Source organism: Argentina anserina, chromosome 4 (genome assembly GCF_933775445.1).
Source record: "Argentina anserina chromosome 4, drPotAnse1.1, whole genome shotgun sequence".
NCBI classification, from domain to species: domain Eukaryota; kingdom Viridiplantae; phylum Streptophyta; class Magnoliopsida; order Rosales; family Rosaceae; genus Argentina; species Argentina anserina.
In genome coordinates, this window is record NC_065875.1 from 26221513 (window position 1) to 26240673 (window position 19161).

Sequence of the window (19161 nt, forward strand, 5' to 3'; positions counted from 1 at the left end):
GATAATGTAGACTTGTTCCGATGTGTCCATATTCATTCAATTGATTTCCGAATCATGCCTCCCTCGACCGTTGGCGGGATTGGAGCCATTACCATTTCATAGTTCCTTCCATCCATATTTCCACGCCATCCGATCCTGAAAAAAATTGACGTACTAGAAATATTATTGCACTTCATTTCCTTAGGTATAGCCGTCATTAAAAAGTACTAATCCGATCCAAGATCGTAGTCAATGCAAGAAAACATTTGAGAAATATGTAATGCAATGTCACCTACATTTTTTTTTCTTTCTCATATGGACTTTTCATTCTATTTCTTAGTTATATGCCATCATTAACGAGTACTAATCAAAATTCCTAGTCAATTCAAGAAAAAAAATTGAGCAATATATATGTCATGCATTGTCACCTAATTTTCTTTCTTATATTTATATATAGACACTCATTTTCTTAGTTATAAGCCAGCATTAACAAGTGTTAATCCAAGCTCGTAGTCAGTGCAAGAAAAAATTTGAGCAATATATAATGCAATGTCACATTGTCACCAACTTTTCTGTCTCGATCATATGGATAGATCGATTTCATGTTTTGGTTTTCATAAGTGATATCGTCTGCGAAAATGAGAAGAAGGAAGCATTGCATAATTTATGAAATGAATGCTTTGAATAAGGAAAATGCAGTTAGTAATGAGAGGAAACTATTGACAGTTGATAGTTGACAAAAAATATAAAGGACGAGAAAGAATATAGAAAAGGAATTAGGTACCGATGGCCATGTTGAAACTGCGACATTGGAGTTCACGGTACTCCTGGTACGAAGAGCAAGGCTCGCAGAAAACATGAACCAAACAAATGAAACAATATATCATAACAAGGACGCTCCTCCAGATAATATTGGTGCCTCAGTTTTGAGCGTAGAAGCATGAATAGATGCAGGCACAACAAGTCAGACAATATATCATGGTGTAAATTGCTCCACTTACCCCGCAAGCTACGTAAAACAGTGTATTAGGATTACCATGAATCTACTCTAGCTTGTTTCTTCCATGATAATTGATTAGGAAAAACATAAAAATGAAGACTAATTGAGTCGACTGATAAAAATACAGTGTATAGGATGTTACTTATACCAAATGGGCCTTGAAATGAAGGTCACAGAAAAATGCATTGACTCGCAGAGTATGAAACAATCGTCTTCCAGACCAATTAAGGATGTGTTGTGTGCCTTGTCTTTGTAGTAACAATCTATTGCAGGATAATGTGTCTGAATGTATGAAGGAGATACAAAACTATATAGGGATTTTAAGATATTAGATTCCATATGTAGGCTTGCATTTTCTTTCTTCACAATCACTGAAATTATGTAACAATTAGAACCTTACAGAAGTAACAACAATAGAGCTATCTTTCCTTCATTGATCATCATTAAGTAACAATCAGAACCTTTCAAAAGTAACAACAATTGGTAGAATGGGGGGGGGGGGGGGGGGGCATTGGTGGGTGACTATTGGCGCACCACTACAAATTCACATTCACTGTTTACACTTGGAGAATCATTAATGGGCTGCAAAATACGATAGTAGGCCCACAAGCGGTGCATTTATGTACGTTGTGGGCTCAGACTCTTGAAAGTAAGGCCTCGAGTCCGGAAACGCGTCCGAGCTATTCGGTCCGCCCACAACCGCACCAACCAGGAGATTCGGGTTTGGATTCGGGCTCAGATAATAGTGAGAGCCGGCTTTGCAACCAATACGAGCCGGATGGGCCTGCACCGATGGAAGTGAGCTGCCCCGGTGGTGAATCCTCTGTGGGTAACGCGGCCCATATCCAACCATGTACGACATTCTCAATGGATTGTCACCCAAAATGTAATCCACCTACAACCACAGATTCAAAAATTACAATGTCATCCTCAGATGCTTGAGCACATAGGTCATTCAATAAATCAATAATGTTGGCAATCTCATAGATTTTGTGTGTACAAAAGGACAATGTGGACAATGTGGCAGTGACTTGAAGTAAAGTGAGACAAGGACAAAATCTAGCCGATAATTTGTCTGATGGAGAAATGGTCCATGATTGCATGAATTACTGAGAACTAGAGAATAGTACCCTATCTAGTCTTGTAGGGTTTCACTGGATCTTGGGTTGTAATAAAGTTACCTGGCGTTTAGCCAATTGTTTGAGGAAGGCCGGGGAGGCAGAGGTCATGCCACATGGCACGTTTTTATTGGCGTGGCTTAGATAGTTGGAATAAGTCAGAAGTAGGAACGATAGCGAAGTTACATGCTGCATATTACTCCCTCCAGGCTTGAAGATCAAGCCACCTTCAAAACAAAGCAAGTAATCAATCTCAAATACAATATATTAAGCAAGTTAACCTCTATATTAAGCAAGGTAAACCGTAATTCCTTTGTTTAGGTAATAAGCAAGACCTAGCTGGAAAATACCTGGAGAATATTGAACTTCGGTATGGGCAAGTCCAGGCAAAACAGAGCATATGAATCCATCTGCATTTTGCTTGAAAGATTCGAAATAATCTGCTTTTCCCATAAGCACTTCCTGCCAATACAATATTTACAAAACCAAAGGATATATATCAGTGCGTTACCCAATGGTATTCATATTCATGAATCAAGATGACCTTACCATATAACTCAATAATGTTCTTACACCAGTTCAGGAATTTCAGATATCTAAAAAATAATGAAAATATTGCGCATACTGTGATACTGAAACGTCGTGGAAGTGAAAAGCCCTTAACCAGGGGTCACACTCAGTTTGGGAAAAGCTTTATTTTTCGAAGAAATAATGGATAGAGAGAGACAGAAATGAGTATATAAGGTATGGTAGCAGTGATCCTCTTATTATAAGGACCCACGAGAACCAGACCTAAACATGAAGCTCGAGACCTGGAGCAACACTTTGCTTTTTCTGATTGAAACGACAACACAAAGCAAAAATCCACGGCCTACGACCCCTAAAGTCGTCCAATCCCTAACGACAGAAACCCTAATTCTAATGCCATTCCAGTCCTAACAAGAACTTTTAACGAAATGAATGAACACGAATAAGTTAATACTCCATCACACTCCCTTAAGTTAACTACATTGTTACACAAAACACATTCTTGTTTAACCAAAAAAAAAAACACAAAACACATTTTTGAATCTCAGCAAAAGCCTAACTTGAAGGTGGATCACATTATCATGTGAAATCATCAAGATTAATGAACTTTTGTAGAATATATTATAATCAACCTTTTCGGAACTTTACACCACCTAGATAATCCTGACCCTCATTTTCCTTAGTTTATGTATCTAAAGTTAGCACAGCTCTGATATTATTCCCACTGATCTTGGATGTACGGACAGCCACAACCATGTAGAATGTACACCCACATTAAACAAATACTTAAGCATCTCTAACCTATTATCAAATTGATCCAACTACTATATACTATCCACTCATGCAAAGAAAGCATACAAAAATGCCACTACTATGGCCAAAACGATTTTCGACAGCATGACTCGTATTTTATATGCACCTGACTCGCAAAACATAACAATGGTTAAATCCAAAAACCAATAGTAAGGAACAGTTGTCACATTCCGAACAAGAACATGAAGACAAAAGGAACAAGAACCCGAATCGAGACAATGATTAAGCATGGATTATTTAACAAAACTAAAGGTAAACATAATTACCTTAGATATGAGGATATTAATCCCAGCATGCTTGTTATCCCAACCAAACTCGTTAATGGTATCTCCAGCTCTCAACACCACCTCGTTCCTCACTATGTATTCTCTGTAATGCCGCCTTCTCGATGCCTTGTGTAACCATGCTGCTCCCCACAGTAACTCATCCTGCACATTCACGTACATTATAATACCCCAAATCACCAATTTGTCTTGGCTTATAGGCTGATCCAACGGCTAATAAATTAATATCAGGGTTTTGTTTTACCTGGAAGCCATTAACGTCGCAGTAAAAAGGGCACACGGCGTTTTTGAGGCTGGAGCTGTACGCACCGCGGTGGGTGTCAGCGAACTCGAAAACCTAAACATGGCAAAGTATTAACAGTCAGCTTCACTATTTACCCAACCTAGCTATGTAAAAAAATTAAAGCTTTTCTAAAAAAAAAAAATCAAAGCTGTGTCATTAATTCAGTGTGACAGTGACGTACCCTAACGGCTCGATTGAGAAGAAGTCTGGAGTAAGCGGGGTCACGTGACCTGAAAACGATGGAGGCAGCGGCGAGCGCGGCGGCGGTTTCACCTGCCACGTCGGAACCCGGGTTGTTCCGGTCGATTTTGTACACGGTGCGGCGGGTGTCCATGTCTTCTGGCCTCTCCCAGCAGTTGTGGTCGGAGTAGGGGTCGCCAACCTGGACGAACACGACGCCCGGCACCGCCGTCGCCTTCAGGAGGTAGTCTGTCCCCCAGCGTAAGGCCTTGACGGCGTTCCTCTGCTCCGAACCCATGATCCTCCCGAAGTCTATAATGCTCCATGCCAGCAAAGTTGTCGTGAACGCCATCGGAAACCCGAACTTGACGTTGTCGCCGGCGTCGTAGTAGCCGCCGGACAAGTCCACCTGATACAACAGAACAACAACAAATGTAAGTCGAAAGATAGAGTCACAACTCACAACTGACAAAAGTTGGGGAGTTATTATTGTGTGAGACTGTGAGTGAGGGTGTTGCTAGAGAACTTACACCAGCGGTGGAGCCGTCGTGCAATGCGGAGTCGCGGCGCCACTTGAGGCGTTGATCGGGAGGGAGCTTGCCGGAGCGCTGGCCTTCGAAGAAGAGGATGCTCTTGCGGAGGGCGTCATGATAGTCGTGGCCGGCGCTGATTGGCTGGAGAAGCAGGAGCAGCGAGAGGACAAGTGTTGCGCGAAATGCCGGAACATTTCCCGGGAAGCTAAGCACATTTCGCGCCATTTGTTTTTCTCTTCCTCTTCTGCTGCGGTTAGGATTGTGAAAGCGGAAATATCACCTCGGGGGTTCTTTATAAGAAAAAAAGAAGAGACGTCATTGGATTCCAGAGCCACCTCGAATAACAGAGTAACACGTGGAACGATGTGACTGGATTTTGCTCGGATTCCAATGCGGTCTTGCTGTAGGAAAAACGGTGCTGGAATGTGTTTGGTATGATGATGATCACCGGAAAAGTTATGATCGACGGTGGATTAGAGAGGTGGGGGGATGGTCCCATGCACGGGTTGATGGGCTACACGTGGAATGTGTGATGGGCTTGGGGCCCAGAAAGAGTCACATGAGAGCATGGCATAATATTACACATTCCGATTTCCAATGGATTACATGGAAGAAGGGAAGCAATGCTTTTTGGTCAGAGATGTTTTGACCGGTGCAATTGGAATGGGAATGAGGGCGGAGACATGTGAGCCTTTAGTAGTAGTTGGAGGAAATTAAAAATTCAGATGGAGATTTTGGTACTACGGATATATGTGTGGTCCAATGGCACCTATGTATCATAAATATGGTACCCAGAATTCTGGGACTAGGAAAAGTATGGAGCAAGGAACCAATTTATTTGGGTTATCCTTAGCGAGAAGAGGTTCTTCGTTGGATCTTGACATTATGTGTGCTAACTCATTAGTATTACGGATTTTACTACTAATTTTGATACGAGTTTACGGTTCTACTAAGAACGGATTCATGTGATAGTGCATCGATCGTGTTATAAGGTCGCGATTTGCTATTGTTGGGTTGATTTTGCAGAAGGAGCCAAAGAGGTAGACTCCAAATTTCCAATGGTTAATTAGAAGTTGGTGAGCTAAAGGGGAAAGGGGAAAGAGGAAAAAGAGCAAGGGGAAAAGGGAAAGGAGAAGGGGAAGGGATTTCAATGTGGGGTTGCTATTAGAAATAACAACTAGAAACAAACTCGAAATAGGGGTATAGAGCTAGTGGTACGAATGTTTGCCACAAATAACAAATTTGCCAAATTGGGCTTCCAGTGCAGATAGTAGTCAATTGAATAATTGCAGCCCATGTTCATAGGGGCAGAAAAAATTGGTCAATGAATCCTCTTAAATTTTCTGAGAAGAATTTATGACAATGGTATGTGGTGTCACAGTTGAGCCCAAAACAATGGTTGAATAGGCCCAACCCAAACCATTTCCAAGCCCAACAAAACCTAGTCTCCACAACCATCCCTAGACCGTCAGGCATCAGCACTCCTATAGAGAAAAGGAAAAAGTCTCAGTTCAGTTTGATGAAAGTTGAAACAAGAAACTGCTGAAGATTTAATTATAACTTCATTCTAGTCGATTGTTGTTCTTTTTACTGATAGAGATTTAGTAGGATTTTGCCATATTTGTAAGTCATATACAAGGCCGCTGTAGTCCAGCTATATAAACGACGATCAAGACGAAAACAGTGCCATATCCTTGCTTAGATAGTTAGATTTGATGTTAGAAAACGATGTACAAAACCTGATGAGGACTAGAGCTTTCACGGGCATAAAGAAATAAAGAATGCTTCCGAGATTATTCCTGATGTCAAGGGACTTGATACATCACTTATTAATTCAAGCATGCCAACTTCAAAGCAGACCAGAGTTCATGAATAATTTCCAGCTTGCAATTCAATGTATCAAATTCCATATATGAATGTATCATTTCATTTTCCTATTATATGTTGGAATGTTGAGCAATCCAGGATTTCTTCTTGGTTTTCAAGTCCTTCATTGACTGCAATCTGAAAAATGACTTGACATCCTTTGGTATGAAACTTCAAAAAAGTAGTATGCTTACTTAGGGTGCAGCTCGATCTCCATATTTAACGCAGCTGAATTTGGGTTGATGATGGATGGGGTAGGACCAATTTCTAATAATGACACATCAGAGAGCAAGAGACATCTTTTCTGGGTTGAATCATTGTTTTTAAATTATTGGTTCAAAACTTAATTATGTTAATAACAAAATCTTTGGATTTTTCAATGATGAACATGTTTCCCCTTTCGAAAAAACATCAACTTTAAACCAAGAAATCTGCCCGGTCCCTGATAGCTAACTATTTAGAGCTTTTTACACGAGCTGAAGTAGTTGGGAGTTAGAATTGTCCCTCTAGTTTTACTTTGTTTCGAGTCAATTACGGCGATGAGCACGTGATTCAATCATATCTACTCCCAACAGGTTTGCAATAGATTAGGGCTAAGGACAATTAAGCACCAGATTTGAAGCTAAATCAGTAACAGAAATACCGGGGCTGGATCCTTTCCTCACTTTTAAGACGATTCATATGGTTAAAGTTTTGGTTTATCTCTTTTTATCACAGATGACTTTATATTTATCAGAATTGTTCTGGTTTTCGAACGATACTAGATAAAATCATCATATTGAACTAAGGCATATTTATATGATGTAGAGAGAGATGATCGAGACTAGCTAAGTGGTTACCTATTTTGGTTTTGCTTATACTGATGTTGAACTAAGGCATGCCAAAGCTAGAAAGATTGAATTAAGGGCAATAAGGCATGCATGTTACTTGCACAACTCATCATATTGGTGGATGGGCATCAATGGCTTAAAATGATTTCGTGACCCACTCTATGCTAAAAGCTTCACGTTAAAGTTGCACGCTATGGCAATAGAACTACTTAGTGGCCTAGTAAACTAAATAAAAACATTAGTTCTATAAGAAAAGGTCCCAGTACTCACAAGTCGTAACTAACACACCCATCATGAATCAACCGCCTCAAGAATAAAATGGTGAGCTAGTAGCTATCATTGGAATACTTCTATTGGTGCCGTTGACGACGTCGGTCGGCGTCCACTAACCATCAATTTCCCAGTGCAGCACTAATGCTATGTCTATGCACCATCAGCCGCAATTCATCAGCCTAAGCAATTTGGGCGGCCCTTGCTTTGTATTCTCATGGTTCTAAGTGTCTTTCTACACCACATGGTGTGAAAGAGAACAGAAAACGTACTTGATTAAGCATCTTATATGAGATAAGTAAATACAAATCACGTATAAAGGTCGTATAATATTGGAAAAGGGTGATTATTGAACATGAATATATAGCTTTAAAAAAAGGTTAAACTGTGTCAAATCTTTCAAAATCATGATAGAATCTACTGAAGAATAATTCAAGGTGATTACAAAATGGAAGTTATAAGGTAAATACGAAATTCTGTTGAAGGAGGAATTCGAGTAAATCACCAATATTATTATTCCCAAATCATTAAGGTAAGCATAACTTTCCTATTCTATCTCTGCTTGCTCGCTCTTTCCTTGTTCGAAAGGGAAGAGATGGAGTCGGTGTCATAGTCTATTTAAAACCCTACAGTGAGAAAGCTAAACAGAGAACTCAAAGCCCTCGAGCATCGAAACAAATTGATCATAAGTTCATAACCATGAAAAGCCCTCAATCCCTCCTCCTACTCCTGCCTCTCATCTCCCTTCTCTTCCTCCAACCAACCTCAGCCGACAGCGCTCCATCGCCCTCCGCCTCCACCGCCGACCCTGCAGATTTCATCCTCACAAGCTGTGCCACCACCGTATACCCCGACCTCTGCTACTCCTCCCTCTCACCTTTCACCTACCCTGTCCGGTCAAACCATACTCGGCTTGCAATGGCAGCCATCGCCGTGAGTCTGAAAAATGCCAAGCGCACGGCGACTACCCTTGCAAGCCTCTCCAAACAAGCCAGCCCTGAAGTCGCCGGACCCCTTGACGACTGCTCCAGCAACTTCGCGGACGCCATTGACGAGATTACGGACTCACTCGATCAGATGAAGACGTTGAGGTCGGGTACCGGGTCAGTTAGGTTTCATCTGAGCAACGTGCAGACGTGGATGAGTGCCGCGCTTACGAACGCGGAGACGTGTACGGATGGATTTGAGGGCGTGCAGGACGGCCCGATCAAGACGCGGGTGGTGAACTGTGCTGAGATGGTGAAGAAGATGGCGAGCAATGCGCTCGCTATCGTTAACGGTCTTGCTAATGCTATTAGTAATGGCACACCGCCCTGATTATCTGGTTCTTATTGATTATACATGATGTAATACAGTAATAGATATTGTTTTTTGTTTTCGAATAAGATGGATGTATTAGATATCTTTCGGTTCTTTAGTTGGATGTAGAGTTTACAAATTGATATTTAGTTTAGAATATTTTCTTGGATTGCAAGGCAACTATCTCTAATCTCTACTATTATAAAGTACATACGGAAATGTCATTTTCATATCACACACTAACAAACAAATAAATAATGTATTATAGTCAAAATTCAAATAAATTAAATATTTTTTTTATTTCTTTCATATTTTAATCAATAACTTTTTCACAATATAACTATCCACACTTCTTCACATATAACTATCCATAGGGTGTGGGCGGTTTTTAGTGTTATATTATATTGGTGCCATGAATTATCCAAATATCAAAAGCGCCATGAGTTTGTTGTTTCATCTGTTACAATCATACATTTCATACGACTTTTTGGTTCTTCAAGTAGAAACAAGTTTCAATTCGTGCCATGAGTTAGTTGTTTCATTTGTTACAATCATACATTTCATACGACTTTTTGTTTCTTCAAGTAGAAACAAGTTTCAATTCTGAAGAGAAGGTTGTTAAAGTTTTCTTTTGAAATAAGACTATATATCGCTCTTATCCATAACTCGAGTTGTGTTCTGTACGTCTAGAATCTTGAACTTCATTTCTTGTTTTAAATGAAAACGAATTAAAAAGAATTATACGACTATAGTTATTGATACCAGAGACGTTGTACGTATAATGCATGTAACACTGGTCAATGATTGTTTTGCCAAGCCGTTTAATAAAACACTCATATAGCTAGACAAAAAAAATTCATTAAGATCGAGTTTTGGACTAGATGATGTTTGTGTATTTTGTTTTGTTGATGCTTCTATATCTAAAAGATTCTTCTAAATAAATCATTTTACAATATGTTTTTGTTTAATTGGTTAGTTGGTTCGCTTCTTAGCTTTCAATACCATATATTGCTTTGTACTCAAATCATCGGCGGGTAGCTTCTCCGATTAGTTTAGTATGAAATGAGAGTAGCGCGAGTTTAAAAACTGAGGAATCACTAAAAAGCATTTTTGATCTTTTATTTCTCATTCACATTAAAAATATTTGACATCATTTTGTGGATATATTCGAAGTTTCGAACTATCTTCAACATAGTGGAATGTGAAATCACTAACCCTTTAAAATGTACAAGTGTACAACTACCGGAGATTCAGAGAATGTGAAATCAAAACAAAAAAGCATTACACTATTCACAGGGCGCCTATATAAACCCTTGTACAACTACAACAAGCAGCAAACTAGAGATTAACATACATCTTAGTGATCTTACATTTTCCATAACACCAAAACCATGGAAAACCCTCTCTCCCTCACCTCACTACTCTCACTTCTCATGTTCCTCTTCCTCCTCCGCTCTCCCTCAGCCGTCGGATTTCCTGCTCCGGCCCCCTCCACCAACGACTCAGACTTCATCCGCACCAGCTGCGGCACCACCCTCTACCCGGAGCTCTGCTACACCTCCCTCTCCCGCTACGCCAATGCCGTCCAGAGCAGCCCTGCTCAGCTCGCCAAGGTCGCCATCGGCGTCAGCCTCTCCAATGCCAAGCGCATGGCCTCCTTCGTCTCCAACCTCTCCCGCCACGCCGACTACGGTTCCGACCACCGCGCCGCGGCCGCCATCCACGACTGCTTCAGCAATTTCGACGACGCCGTCGATCAGATGCGTGACTCGCTCAGCCAGATGAAGACCCTCGGGTCCGGTCCCGGCTCTGTCAGGTTTCAGATGAGCAACGTCCAGACGTGGATGAGTGCGGCGCTGACGGACCAGGAGACGTGTACGGACGGGTTCCAGGACGTGCCGGAGGGGTCGGTCAAGACCGACGTAGTGAAAAGGGTCGAGAAGGTGAAGAAGGTCACGAGTAATGCGCTTGCTCTCGTCAACAGCGTGGCGGAGAAAGGCGGATGAATACGCCCCATTGTTGTTGACAGTTGGATTAGTGATGGAGTTCATTTTGAACTTTGAAGTAGTGGAAGAGGTTTAGTATCATACGTATGTATGGTTAAAGATTTCCCTGCATATGTGGTAAGTAGTGGTTTTCTGTTATATTTGAACTGTATGACCTATAACCAGTCTGTTATTATTTTGTCGGCCGGTTTCTCTCTGTCTCTCTCCCTCTTCTTTTCCCGTTATCCTAAGCTTATGCAATTTCACCAGTATAACATTCTCTCTCTCATCAACAGTATGAACGATATGTCAACTTTTACTCGAAGTATATAGAAGATGTCAAGTGTATCTGTCTTAAATAATAGACTTTTTCTTACACGGTGTGTGAATACATATATTTCTACTCAAAGTACATATAAGATGACAAATGAGTGTAAATACACATTTCTTGTGTTAGGCATTGTGTCCTTGTATACTATCAGACTATCTGTCTTACTTTCACCGTTCAGTTGATGCCTAACAAACCAAATACGGCAGGGTCAGATTCGATGTTGACGCTAAATTAGTTTTATGGTTGAGAACAAATATAAGGTGAATGAGAATATTTATCTCTCGATCAATTTTACATGGGGGTAAAGCTATGCCAAAGAGCCCAAAGACGTATCAGTCTACCAGCCAAGAACTCTTGGCACCTAGTTCTTTCTTGGTTTTGTACTTTGCGAAACTAACACCAACAGTTTGTTAGTAACATGAATTCACAGAAGTAAAGAATGGGTGGAGCCGATATAAGTATACTTTCAATTAACAGGTGTTGATTACTGTTGAGAATAAACAGAAAAAGCAAAAAAAATCATAGTAAATAATTCCATATATAAGTGGTTCTTCCTTCAGGAAGATTTGGAAGATGTCATATATACTATAGCCAGCTGTAAATTTAGCTAGCAAGTACGAGCTCAGTGTTAACATATGACCAGTCCAAGCTGGCTTCTTTGACAATTGTGGGCATAAAACAAATAATGCATTGTCTCCCTGCCTAAGAGATACAGTACAGTGGATTTTGAATCCTAATCATTCATGTTCTTATAGTTCTATATTTAAATGTAAAAATAAATTAATTTGTCTCGTCGCAGCCTAAGAAACTATAGACTGATATTGAAAGTTCGTATATACTACCAGACATGGAGATCGAATATTATTGAGGAGATACAGCATCAGTTAAAAACTTAATAATGCTTGATCTATCAAGGGACGCACGAAAAGGATAACTACAGTATGTTGCAAATTCTAAATGCCTCTTTGAGTTCTGTTCAGAACCAACCATATATATGTCTTTTGTTTCAGAACCCTTGGTGCCGCTCGATCATTTCATTCTAAATAAAACTATGTTTATTTGCATGGAATGGCTTGGAGAGCAAATAAGGTAAACAACAAATCATGATCGAGCTGATACCTGTTCAAGATCCCAATTGATATGATATAAATTATAAGCTAGCTTGCTTCTACACGAGACCGTATTCATGCAACTAATCAAGCATTAATCAAAGCAATTCCCATATGTATCAGTATTTTAGTATTTGGAGTGAGACACTTATTCGCAGCCGATACGGTGAGGTGTAGAATATTCCACCAGTCACAACCATGCAATTTACATCTTCCATATATAGATATAAACAAAAAGGGCCTGATCGATCACGATCAAGACATATACACATTTCATCATTAAACTGTATATACTGAGAAGGCTAGGAAAGATGCGAGAGTGATGTGAAGCAAAACGTTGAGAGGGGGTTGTTTGGCTACAGTGTTCTTGTTGGTTTTACATGAGCGATCGAGTAGGTTGTTTTGGCATATGGAGTTTAGTTAAGGGACATGAACCACCACGTGAACTTATCATGGAAGACAATTGCATGATGATACTAGAAACTAGATGCCAAAGTTTTGGTCCTATTGGTAAAGGACGAACCACATCGCTATCTTTGCCACTACATGCAGACAGATCATTCACTCGAAAAGTTCACGAGAAACCATTTCGATCCGAGCTAGCTCTGTGTATTAAACCCATCAATCATCGATTACGGGTCCCTGGATTCTTATTTCTTAATGAAAAATAACAAGCTAGCTCCTCTCTAATTCTGTCGAGACCCACCAAATGCTGCAGCATTTCTGCAAACTAATGGCCCCTCGATCTGTACGTTCCTCTCATCATCGATAAATAAGTGGTCAGCTATCTTGTGCTCCTACAGAACAACATATGTGGTGCATATGGTGATAAGCTTGGAACATTGTAAACACACACAATGCTTTGTTCTAGGGGAATATTAGACGAGCATTCATTATCGGAGGTCTGAATTTCCGACTTGGTTAACCTTACAAATCATGGAAATTTTTGTCTTAACATCATTTACTTTGGTATCTTACCCTGTTTCTATCATGTTAATAGCTTCATCTACAGTTTGAGACTCTTTATTTTCACTAGAAGAAAGTAGCTAGGCGGAGACCGGCTTTAATTTGTTCTAGGGAATCTTTATGGTCAAGGCCTTTGCCTTCTTCACTAGTTACCGGGGTTCGCGGTGGTGACGGAGGTGGCGGTGGTGACTGTGGAGATAGCAGGCGGAGCTTGTGGAGAGGCCACAACAACTACTATACTATTACTGGCGCTGGTGGCATGGAGATCGGAAGTGTCAATTACCCATCTTGCCATTTCTTGACCAGGCCCATTACGATGAGGTCCTATCCTAACTCCTAAATGTGTGTGTGACCCAAATTCCGACTGGAAAACCCTTGTCCAATTTGGTCATAAACCCTTATCCACGTTACTGCTTAGTACTTACTAAGTCTCTTGAAATTTGGGAGGAACATATCCAAGTTTTTGCCTAAAACCAACAGAACACTGGTGTCTGGGGATGAACTTTTCCATATTGTTTTCTTGACGTGTCATCTTTTACATCTAAATTTTTTATAAGGCTACTGAAATTGATTGAAATAAAAATTTGTTGCACAGAGCATAGGTGAAGAGCAAACACAATTATCCTTCACAACCAACTGAGAATAGTTCACGAAACCAGAAATTTGAAAAAGAATACGTTGTACAACTTTCTCTGAAAATGGTTTCTTATCTGAAACCATTGCGGAACACAAGCTAAAGACGAAACACTTGGGGAAATACAAAAAACAATTTTCTGGTATAGGCCTATCCCAAAATTGGATTGGAACAAGGTCCAGCACAAATCTTAGCCCAAACAGATGGTGAATAACTTGTCATCAATTCAGACTGGCTAATAGAAACTAGAGAACCCTGGGCATGGAGATTAAATTCACATGCTAACAATTAAATTAATGGTGTGAGCAGAAGAAACTTGAGACTTGTAATAGACTGGACCTTACTATACTACATCGTTGAAAAGAACAGAATAGATATATAGGAATAGGATGATAGATAGTCCCCTTTTAAATAGGATAGGTAAACAAACAACTGTTAGATCAAATTATGCATGGTGCCATGGTTGATGATCTTATCTCTTATAGCTAGGTTGGGGTTACATAGTCGTATTTAGACATTACTCTAACAAGTAACTGATTTTTTTCATTTCAACTTACAGGAAAAAAATGAGTATCTCTTTCTTCTTTCATTGCGTGAGCAAAACCCAATTCATGCATGTTGCTCTCTCATACTTCCCTTTCCACTCTATTTTAATCATAGAGCATGAAATTGCGTGTTTAAGTTTTGCTCAAAAGCTTCTGATCCATTTCAGGTCGGTTGGCATGTCGAATCTGTAGGGTTTGCACCTTCATGTGTTTAGTTACATTTCGAAATGACTTTCACCCAAGATATCATAATATCTGCCTCATGCATTCCAGTTTCTATTTCATGATAAACATCCAAGTTAGACTACTGTATGGGAAAAGGCCTAACAAGCAACAACTAGCTCTTGAGATTAAGACATTAAGTTATATATATCATCATATATGATTCCAGAGAGATCACAGCCACAAGCCTAATTCCTTAGGCAGCTACCAAGCTATATAGAAAGTTACAAATGTGTCATCTTCGATCCTTAAGTTTTTCTAGCCGTGACCAACTTTCGATTCCGCTCACACCCAAAAAACGTAAACTGAAAACCTAATTGGCATAGTTGCCAGCATGCCACAGAGATTCCTATCTATAATTACTCAGTGACCAGAAATCTTAGCACTTCAACAATTAAAATCGATGTAACTCTATTTGTGAAAGAATAGTTAGAACAGGAAGCCAATAAGATCGATAACATGCATGAGATAAATGCTGAAATAAGAGTTAGAAGGACTAATTGGAATTGTAATATTGTAGCATGCATGCATTGGTGATTGGCCAAACTATGATTGTGAGAAAAGACTTCTCCGCATTGATCGAGTTTTGTTCTATCGGTTGACTTAAGAAACAGTATACTACAACTAATGCAAGTCAAATCCGATTGCGGTGCACCTCAGACCGCTTATTTTGCAGTTTGCACTCTGTTGGTCAATTAGATAGTTTATATCCCAAATCATACCACTAGATCATATTTATGATAACAGAGTTGATTTCGAAGTTTTGAACCATTCTGAGAATCTGGGTTCTGAGAGGCTACCGCTACTTCCCTAGAATCCGCGTGGCGTCGTATATGAACATCGATCTGATGATGACAAATCTTTACTAAAGGAGAGTTCCAATCCAAAAACTAAAGGAGAGCAAAGCTTTAAGCTCGCTCACGAGAATTTTTGAGTGTCCATGCAAAAATCATTATGAAGTTCTCTACCCAACCATTATTGTATCCAGATATAACAGCTTTCTACTTACTCCGCTAGTTAGCTCGATCTAGCTTGCCAATCTCCAATTAATGCAACCATTTTATTTGGCCAATTCGGCCATCCAAATACAAAAATTTGGATAAAAAATCTAGATTAATTTTCGATAATTTTCTCTACAAATGATAGCTAAACCATGATTACGAACTTGCACCCAAAAAAAAATATCGAAATAGAAGATTCAAGAATCAAGATACAAATGATGTTCGACAAATTGGTATCTTGACTTGATCCATATGAAACAACATGTATGATCCATATGAATCACTCAAATACACTACTCATTCTAAAACCCTAAAATTAAACAAGAAGCAAAATACGATTTTGGTAACCCAAATCAATGGAATCATCACGAGTCTTTGTCCTTCAAATATAGCTCAATTGGAAAAAATTTCCAAAGGCAACACACAGAAGACTACAGAGACGTAGTCGGAAATAAAAGTCCACACGTAGATTTTCATCAACCGGGTGTTGCACTCATCCACCAATTTAATGTATATGTTTCTTTCACTTTTTGTAAAGCATACATGTATTAATCATCGATAGATATTGCCACCTATTGAATCAATCAACCCGGCCAGTGGCGTAAGTGAGCCGGGGTTTCAAGTCGTTTATGTCCTACAGATCGAGACACAACCATAAACCCTTTTTCCCTCCCAAAGATTAAACTTCAGTAGTCCACCCACGTAAACCCCACCAAAGCCAATAATGCCAAATCTTCTGGCCTATATAAACCTCATTTCCTTCTTCAAGTTCTATATACAAGAACATTCTAAGCTTGGTGCTAGGTCCTCGTCTCCTCGATGGATAGCCTTGTGATCTTCGCCATTATGTTGATGACTTCTAATTCTATTGTAGTACCCATTCTTTCCATAACAGCATCATGCAGCCAAACCCCATACCCTCAAGTTTGCAACCATTACATTACAAGCAACCTCTTATCGACTCTTAATGTTCATGATCAAGGGTTTGCATTTCGTGACCTGGCTCTCAAAGTCACCGTGGACCAAGCTATCGAAGCGCATCGACTTGTTTCATCAGCACTGAACTTGAAGTCACTGTACAACGGGCGAGCGAAGTTGGCGTGGGACGATTGCTTGGAACTCTACGAGGATACAATTGACAAGCTCAACCGTTCTATGAGTTCCAACAATGCCTTAGACGCTAATACATGGCTAAGCGCATCCCTTGCCAATCAGCAAACTTGCCAAAACGGCTTTAACGATCTGAACATACCTAATTCTCATTTAGAATCTTCGTTCCCCAGCTTTTACAAGCTAAGCACAGACTTGCCTATGTTGCTCAGCAATTCGCTAGCGATACACAAGGAGTCTAGTACATCTTCTTCTTCATCGGCTATGCATTTCAGCAAGCAGGTACGGGGTAGACGCTTATTGCTCAAGTCTGATGATGATAGGTTCCCGGCATGGGTTTCAGCTTCAGATCGAAAGCTTCTCCAGTCGAACGTTGGACCAAAGTCAGCTGATATAGTAGTGGCTCAAGATGGGTCTGGAAATTACAAGTCTATTACTGAAGCTGTGGCTACAGCTAAGGGAAGTAGTGGTAGTGGGACCAAAAGGGTTGTCATATACGTGAAGGCAGGGGTTTACAAAGAGAATGTTGAGGTTAAGAAGACAATGAAGAAGCTGATGTTTGTCGGAGATGGAATGGATGCAACCATTGTTACCGGGAATAAAAATGCCCAAGATGGCTCTACAACTTTTCGATCTGCCACTTTTGGTATGTTTTCCTTTCATACATAAAACCCCACGTCCTTAATTATAAACCGTACATCACTAGTGACATGACTGACATCCCATCGATCTGGACATCCTAATAGACTGAACACAAAGTTTCATGTTAAATAAAAAAAGTTGATAACAATATATGAACGGACATATACGTACGTAGAATCTAAAACAAGTACACTATTACGTACTTTGAGATAGATAGTTCCACGTTTTACGATCGTAACGCCTCATTTTAATCTGCTTCCACATCTATGTTTTTATCACCATTTTCTGACATAATTAACCTTGTCCAACAGCTGTTTCCGGCGAAGGCTTCATAGCTCAAGACATGACGTTCGAAAACACGGCCGGACCGCAGAAACACCAAGCCGTTGCACTACGCTCAGGCGCCGACCACTCAGTCTTCTACCGCTGCAGCTTCAAAGGCTACCAAGACACCTTGTACGTCTACTCCCAACGTCAGTTCTATCGTGACTGCAACATATACGGTACCATAGACTTCATCTTCGGCGACGCCTCGGTCGTCCTCCAAAACTCTAACATCTACGTCAGAAAGCCCTTGAGCAACCAGATCAACACCGTGACTGCGCAATCCCGGAAAGACCCTAATGAAAACACAGGCATCATTATCCACAACTGCCGCATAACGGCCGCGGCGGACCTGAAAGCCGTTCAGGGCTCGTACAGGACCTATTTGGGTCGTCCGTGGCAGAAGTATTCAAGGACGGTGATAATGAAGAGTAACCTGGATGGGTTGATTGCCCCGCAAGGTTGGTTTCCTTGGAGTGGAAGTTTTGGTTTGGATACACTCTATTATGGGGAGTATATGAACACTGGAGGTGGTGCTGCCACCGGAGGTAGGGTTAAGTGGCCAGGTTTTCGGGTTATCACGAGTGCCACGGAGGCAGCAAAGTTTACGGTTGGGAATTTCTTGACCGGAGACGCGTGGATTCCGGGGACTGGAGTGCCGTTTGAAGCTGGTTTGTGATGCGTTGATGCTAGCTATTAAATATGAATGCATGTGGATAAAAAGTAATTTTCCTACTTGGGTGGGTGGATCATGGCTTGGGATAGTGACTTATATGAAGTCATGTATTGTTGTCACTGATGGGTTATTTCTAAACCAACTTATTTTCCTCATTCACATACTTAAAATTGTCAACTGTAGCGAGGGTAAATAAGGGTCTTTCCCACAGAGGACTAGAATCAAACTACTCTAAAGTTGTCACAAAAGCGACCACTGTCCCTACTGAACAGCAGTCGAAAACCTAATTGAAAACCTAATCTAAACTATTCATAAAATTATGAAACTTTACAGAGACATACTAGACACACATATGGACTCACACACAAAATTTCAGAATATTTGGAGTTCGTTTGCTATAGAAATGAAATATGGGAAAACAGAGGACAGAAAAGTGACAAAAACTGATTTTGGTTTTGGGTTTGAAAAACAAAAATAAAAAAATTAGTTAGGAAAGATGCAACAATCACACACAAGACAATTTGTTCGATCCTAATTCAATTAATCTAGATGAAGATGCTCAGATTGGCTCAGTACGCTTAAACACAACCTATTACTCTTTCTTATTTCATACGCCAGGTAGGAAGTGCTCTA

At 40.3% G+C, this 19161-nt stretch overlaps 4 protein-coding genes across 4 annotated transcripts in view; 3 read left to right on the forward strand and 1 right to left on the reverse strand.

The window, feature by feature from the left end:
• Positions 1–11179, forward strand: part of LOC126791313 (21 kDa protein-like) — a 114250-nt gene extending 103071 nt beyond the window's left edge. Inside the window, exon 2 of the mRNA XM_050517751.1 lies at positions 10366–11179. Coding sequence (XP_050373708.1) covers positions 10375–10989 — 615 coding nt within the window. The 5' untranslated portion in view covers positions 10366–10374 and the 3' untranslated portion in view covers positions 10990–11179. The remainder of the gene's footprint in view (positions 1–10365) is intronic.
• LOC126791299 (endoglucanase 8-like) lies at positions 1488–4944 on the reverse strand. The gene is made up of 7 exons (XM_050517734.1): positions 4716–4944; positions 4187–4594; positions 3967–4059; positions 3705–3866; positions 2448–2559; positions 2161–2324; positions 1488–1874 (listed from the first exon to the last, which is right to left on the reverse strand). The coding sequence occupies exons 1-7, from the start codon at positions 4941–4943 to the stop codon at positions 1554–1556; spliced, it is 1488 nt and encodes a 495-aa protein (XP_050373691.1). The 5' UTR covers position 4944; the 3' UTR covers positions 1488–1553.
• LOC126791312 (21 kDa protein-like) lies at positions 8317–9001 on the forward strand. The gene has a single exon (XM_050517750.1). It carries the CDS (start codon positions 8384–8386, stop codon positions 8999–9001), a length of 618 nt encoding a protein of 205 aa, XP_050373707.1. The 5' UTR covers positions 8317–8383.
• Positions 11180–16562: 5383 nt separating the features above from the next.
• LOC126791295 (pectinesterase) lies at positions 16563–18673 on the forward strand. The gene is made up of 2 exons (XM_050517729.1): positions 16563–17532; positions 17840–18673. Exons 1-2 carry the CDS (start codon positions 16596–16598, stop codon positions 18529–18531), a joined length of 1629 nt encoding a protein of 542 aa, XP_050373686.1. The 5' UTR covers positions 16563–16595; the 3' UTR covers positions 18532–18673.
• Positions 18674–19161: the final 488 nt, after the last annotated feature.

Bases quoted from the DNA above. Each gene is read 5' to 3' on its own strand.
- LOC126791312 (XM_050517750.1), top strand. From the start codon at position 8,384: ATGAAAAGCCCTCAATCCCTCCTCCTACTCCTGCCTCTCATCTCCCTT.
- LOC126791295 (XM_050517729.1), top strand. From the start codon at position 16,596: ATGGATAGCCTTGTGATCTTCGCCATTATGTTGATGACTTCTAATTCT. The intron at 17,533-17,839 runs GTATGTTTTCCT...CTTGTCCAACAG, and splicing joins TTTTCGATCTGCCACTTTTG to CTGTTTCCGGCGAAGGCTTC.
- LOC126791299 (XM_050517734.1), bottom strand. From the start codon at position 4,943: ATGGCGCGAAATGTGCTTAGCTTCCCGGGAAATGTTCCGGCATTTCGC. The intron at 4,060-4,186 runs GTACGTCACTGT...TGCCATGTTTAG, and splicing joins TTCTCAATCGAGCCGTTAGG to GTTTTCGAGTTCGCTGACAC. The intron at 3,867-3,966 runs GTAAAACAAAAC...GTGAATGTGCAG, and splicing joins GCGACGTTAATGGCTTCCAG to GATGAGTTACTGTGGGGAGC.